This window comes from Vanessa atalanta, chromosome 14 (assembly GCF_905147765.1).
Source record: "Vanessa atalanta chromosome 14, ilVanAtal1.2, whole genome shotgun sequence".
Lineage (NCBI taxonomy): Eukaryota > Metazoa > Arthropoda > Insecta > Lepidoptera > Nymphalidae > Vanessa > Vanessa atalanta.
Genome location: NC_061884.1, coordinates 2167113 through 2173455, shown reverse-complemented (window position 1 = coordinate 2173455; position 6343 = coordinate 2167113). Strand labels below are relative to the sequence as shown.

Genomic DNA, 6343 nt, shown 5'->3' with positions numbered 1-6343 from the left:
AATTGCCAATTCACCATTGCCATTTATCTTGGCAAGTACTATATATCTCTCTTGTGCTTCAATGGTTCATACGAACTTGACGCTAAAATATGTGATGAGTGTGGGGTAAGAGTTATATTTATTGTTATAAAGCCGGAAGAATGTTCAAAATTAAAAAAAAACCGCACACATTATAACTGCTTCCAAATGACCTATTACATGAAAATACTTTTATTCCAAAAAAGTTACAAATTTTAAGTCGATTCACTTGTTCCTTGTCATTATGCTACATCTGTCACGGTAGCAAAAGCATGCGCAAGCAGCGTGGTGCCCGCCGAAGAGAGGGAGAGGGTACTGCTGGTTTTTAGTGGGTATTCCAATTTCTTAGGGCGCACTTGGCCTCCTGGGCTGCAGAGAGTTTCACATACACACCCCTCCCCCACTTCACGTAGAGGAAACAGGTAACACGTTTTTCCAGCGAGCAAGTAACTTCTCGCTCTGTATAGTGAGTACAAAGCAAGGCGAAACCAGTATTTACTCGTACATGGGACCCAATAGAAAGTTCTGTCAACGTTGATTCTTTTTGTCTCGGCTGAGTTCACTCCCAACTAATGCCGCCGGCAAGACCAATAGGGCCGCAGCTACGTACATTGTATTTCTGAGCAGAGCCGTAAAGATATATATATATATAACAAAAAATATTTATTTAAATATCGGATTGTTTTGATTTAGAATTAAATCCTTTGTCATTTAATATTGCTATCTACTCCGGTCTTCGGATCCGGAATAATAACATGTGAATCACAAAGCGTGGGTTAAGACTTTAAATAGCGTTAGATAAAATATTAATGTACTAATTTCTAGAAATATTATAAATATATAAATATTGTAAATATATTATTCTCCTGTAAATGTATTCACATATTCATTTTATTCGTTTGTTTATATATATTTTAAGTTTGGTATAATATAAACATTGCAAAATGGTAGGTAGGCCTTAGAAATATTTGTACCGGCTCTCCTTTATGTATAGTTCTGTTGGCAATACACTATTACAACCCCCTTTTCTGCTTGAAATAAAGTAACTAAGCACATGGTATTAAATAACAAAATAATTTCGTCTAAAAAGAAAGTCTTAACAGCGAATCATAAGTAGCCACTTCAAATATCATCCATATTCCTACTAACATATTCTTGTAACAAACTGCATATCATTTTGATTAAATTTATTGATCATTTTGGCTTTTACATAGATCGCTATTTTAATCTTTTATGAGGTTTTAATAAGAAGTATAAAAAAAATAATCCATCGTTATTGTAATTTTATTTTTAATTTACGAGCTTTGTCGTACTTATGACAAACTCCAAATTTTTTTTTCTTTTTAATTATTATTATATAACAATATTCTTAAGTGAATTTTTTTATTTTATATTTCAAACAAAACACTAATATTTTGAACGATATATCGCCATGTTTGTATCGAGTTGGCTGAATGAAAAAGCCACCATGTCAACTTATCGTTAATCATTTGTTTTTGCATGACCTTTCAAAGGTGTAAAGTAAAAAGCATTTGTCATATTATTAATATGATGCAAGCTATAGGATTTCCATATTTCCAGCCAAAGCACCATGTATTCTGGTTTGTCGTAATTAAGTTGACCTTAAAAGTCTTTACCAACTTGTTCATCTCCCGATGCTGGACTACACCATTTATTTTTCCTTTTAGGGTTTTCGAGAAATATTTGGTGGAATCCAGGTTTCCCCAAATATATATGCATCTCTTCTTCGCCAAGTACGAGAAGAATTAGAAACATAAAGTAATTTGATGATAAATGAAAATCAAATAGTGCTTGATTAGGTTTGAGCCCGCAATCCCCGTTTAAGATTATCTTGATCTAACGTCAGCTCTGGCAATGGTAATAATGAGAAAGCGGTAGCAATCCAAACTTTTCTAAAACTACTATTAATATTAACTTTTTGTACTCCATTCAAATCAATTTTTTTCTTAAAATCCCATGAACCACAGCATTTGAACTTATCTCAGAGTACCTTTATCAGATAATTGCGGTCTGTGGTTTAGTCGTGATGAGGTAACAAAGAAACAGATATATTAAGCTACAATATCGTTGTTATAAATTGCGTCCTCAGCGTCCACTGCACGATTTGTGAACTCGAAATTCGTACTCCTTTCTAGCTTCAGAGCCTCGCTTCGAACCAGCATTATTAGATACGCCTGACTAACTGAAACGTATTAAGTTTATTAGGTTGATTAGAATATATATCTATAGCCTATTCCAATCGAAGTAGGAATAAAGATATACAAACCTTAGATTTACATATTTCACGCGATTTGCTAATAACTTAACTACATTAATGCACTACTAAGAATTTATGATTATTTATTTAGTTTTTGAGTATTTATAATACAGTATTACCTATTCCATATTATTATATCAACTTTAATTTTATTTCCAAAATTCCGACAAAATTTCGTCGATGAAAAAAAGGCGTTTTGAAACGGCTTCTTCACAAATCCATAATGAATAACATTGACTAAAAAAACTCTCGACCAATGATATCGCGTCAATTAGCTGTCAAATTAAGCTTTACTCCTCTTATGGTTGGAATAGAGATAATATAATTACATATAACTACTTTTAAAATTTGTTAATTCTTATCAGTATTTAATAGTACAGTACTGTAAATATGATCATTTACTTATTTCGATTGCATGAAAACTTATTAAAAATAAATAAATTATTATTCATAACCTAATTAAGGATACGTTTTTTTTGCCTTGTTAATATTATTTATATACTATTTTAAAATAGTACTTATAATAATTTAATTTTAATACTTACGTAAAGATATATTGAAAATAATAAATACGTTTACACAATCGATATAGAATCTCTCCAGGTTTATCGAATCCTTATTATTTCGTATATAACAAACAATGCATACATCAGATTAATATAATTGAGATGAAATAGAGATTGATAATGTGATCATTCTTTTATCGAAACGTACCCACAATCTCGGTTTATATAAAATAGTAAAACGGAAAATAATATGTAAATTATAGTAGATGTACTCACTTGTGACCCAGAAGAATATCGACCAAATAAACAACAGGATATACACGATGAAGGTAATGTACTTGAGGGAAAAATTGAAGTCATATACCACGTAGACGGTGAAACAGAATAAACCAAATATATATAAACACAAAGCAACCATTGCTTCTTTATAGAACCACTTCATTTTTCTATATTCTTTCTGTAAACGAACAAAAATTGTTTGAAATACTATAGAAATAGTTCCAAGTAACAGTTTATATGTATTACTTTTCTGTGTAAATAGCTTCACAGATAATAAAAAAAATATATATTTGCTGTTAAATACTCTTTTAAATTGGAAAACAGCTGCTAAAGTGTCACGGCATTACTTAAAGACTTCTGTCAAAATTGGTTTTGAAATTCGAAAAAAGGAAGGCTGAATTGTTTATAACAATCTAAATAACATTTATAGCTACATTAATATTTAGAATGAAATAACTGAATGGTAGCAATCGAAATAATCACATGCTGCCATATTTTAAGGTAAGGTTATATATACACATATACAACTTACCGTATGAGCACTGACGATTAATATTATGTGAAAAGCAAAATCTACACATAAAAAAATCGAAAATAGGATTGAGCTTATGACTATGAAATTCACCCCAAAGTCGTAGTAAAAGTGCGTAAGGTGTGTTACTACAAGAAATATGAGGTCGACCAAAAGTAGTAAGATGAATATCTGCAACAATACAAAAATGATTATTTCAAATATGTAGTAGGACTGCTGAATGGGTCATCCTAAGGTAATTTGGCACTGTGAGAAATATCCAGCGCCAAATCACCACCAACCTTGTGAACTAAGATATTATATATCCTATTCCAATGGAAGTAGGTAAAAAGCTAAACAAACCTTAGATTTACGTATTTCATGCGATTTGCTAATAACTGTATACTTTTACTACTGTATACTTTTTTGCTATATTGAGCACTACTAAGAGTTTATGATTAATATATGTTTATTTATAATACAATACTACTGCACTTAACCACCAATTTTAATTTTACTTCCATAAATCCGATAACAGTTTCGTCGACGTTCAAAACGTCATTTTTTCGCAAAATCCATAGTGAGTATGTATGAAGGATATTTTAAAAACCATTTTGGGTACGTTCATATTTTTTGTATAATTTAATTATCTTCCTTTGATAATTTTTTTGTGTAATGACTAATATTATAAACGAAAGGACTAAGAAAAAGGTTTGGAGGTTATATCATCTAGCTGCTTCAAATTTGGTTTGTAGATATGGAAATGAAAGCTGTATTTATGAAACGGTTTTGGATCGAATTGGAGCCAAATTCACGGGATCTGCCTCTTAAACAAAGCCGAGATGGACCAGGGGTTAGAATGCGTGCATCTTAACCGATGATTGTGGGTGCAAACCCTGACAAGCACCACTAAATTTTCATGTGCTTTGACGACGAATTTTTGTGCACGACAATGAATTTAACAATGCTTCTACTCCGCCAGAGACTTCTTACTAATTTACCGAAATTAGTTATACATTCATTCAGTATTATTATTATTCTCATTACTTATATTAACTAAGTATTAATAGTACTTTATGTTGTATTGATAATAAAAAAAAAACTAAGAAAAATACTTACTAATTTCACATAAGTCCACACAAGTAATCCAAGTCTGAGGGGAAAGCAAAAACAACATCTTGCAAATTCTGGAATTTCACACTTCATTTTTATATTTAAAAATGAATGTAGAAAATATTTAAATTTCGAACATCAATTTTTTTTTTTTTTGGAACGACTTCTTCCTATAACGGTTTATTATTTACAAGCTGTTGTAATGTATTGTGCGATCGCGTTACTTCTGACCCAAAGCTGACATTAGCATCGTTTATAAAGATAAATTTATCAGTTTATTATTGCTTTATTTATAATATGTAGCTTTGTAAAAATATGTAATAGTTTGTGGGAATAAAAACAAACGACAAAATCGGGAATTCATTCTAAAATATAATTAAGCATAAGAAGTTATCTTTGTTTGGGTTTTTCGAAAGTGTGTGCGTGTGCGTGTGTGTGCCTGTGTTAAATTTGTATTGTACATGAAATAATAAAATAAAATTCTAAATTTACCGATATTAAGTAAAACGTCTCTCGTATAACGTATTCGAGGAGAATTTCGAAAAATCCTAAGAAGGGTTTTTGTGATTCAAAATCATTTCTTTTTGTTTTAAATATTGGACAACATCACATACATTACTCTGATCCCAATGTGTTATAATAACATGTGTTATGAAAAATCAGAAGTAACGACGGTACCACAGCAGCACACAGCCAGACCCAGGACAACATAGAAAATTAATGAACTTTTTCTACATCGACTCAGCCGGAAATCAAACCTGGGACCTCAGAGTAGCGTACCCATGAAAACCGGTGTACACACTACTCGATCACGGAGGTCGTCAAAATATACTTTATTTAAGTAGGCTTTTACAAGCGCTTTTGAATTCGTCGTCATTTTACAAGCGATATTAATTGAAGCTACCACCGGTTCGGAATGTAGATTCTACCGAGAAGAACGGGCAAGAAACACAGTTGTTACTGCTTTTAAAATATTTAAAATACATTTTTATGGTAGTTAAATACAATTATATATCTGCATAATATATCCTGCCTGGAAGTCAACAATTATTAGCCTCACGCTTTTTTATCATCTATATAAGCTTGTATTGAATAATATGTTTTTTTTTATTAATTATAATTACCTACTCATATAAATCAATATATTTATTATATATAAATCAATATATTTATTGATTTATATAAGCATATAATACCGGTTAAGAAATCTGTATGTAAATTTTAAGCTGTAAAAACTTTCAACAGACTCATAAATAAAGCCGATTCATAAAAAAAATACTTCAAACAGTAACTTGGAATACTTACTTACCTTACCTTACTTACCTATATTAATAAAAAAAAAATATATTTGTAATTTATACCTCCCTTTGAAAATTATTCTACACAAGCAAACAGAAATATAAATAATTATTGTTTTGATTAATTTGACATTTGGTTTCTTTTACCACATATTCTATCGCCAAACAGTAATTCCAGCCAATCAGCACTGACAGTGTAACTACGCACACGGGCACTACGGATGGTTGGTTAATATTACTTACAGCACCGACATGTATGGATGCTGATTGGTTGGCGGATGCACAAGCGTGAGTAACTCATCACACACATGTAGGTTTCTTCAAAGTATATCTACTCTCC

At 31.0% G+C, this 6343-nt stretch overlaps 1 protein-coding gene across 1 annotated transcript; it reads right to left on the bottom strand.

Annotated features, from left to right (window-relative positions):
• Positions 1-1284: 1284 nt before the first annotated feature.
• LOC125068652 lies at positions 1285-4920 on the bottom strand. Its single transcript, XM_047677914.1, has 4 exons — positions 4712-4920; positions 3614-3784; positions 3079-3259; positions 1285-2221 (listed from the first exon to the last, which is right to left on the bottom strand). The coding sequence occupies exons 1-4, from the start codon at positions 4796-4798 to the stop codon at positions 2091-2093; spliced, it is 570 nt and encodes a 189-aa protein (XP_047533870.1). The 5' UTR covers positions 4799-4920; the 3' UTR covers positions 1285-2090.
• Positions 4921-6343: the final 1423 nt, after the last annotated feature.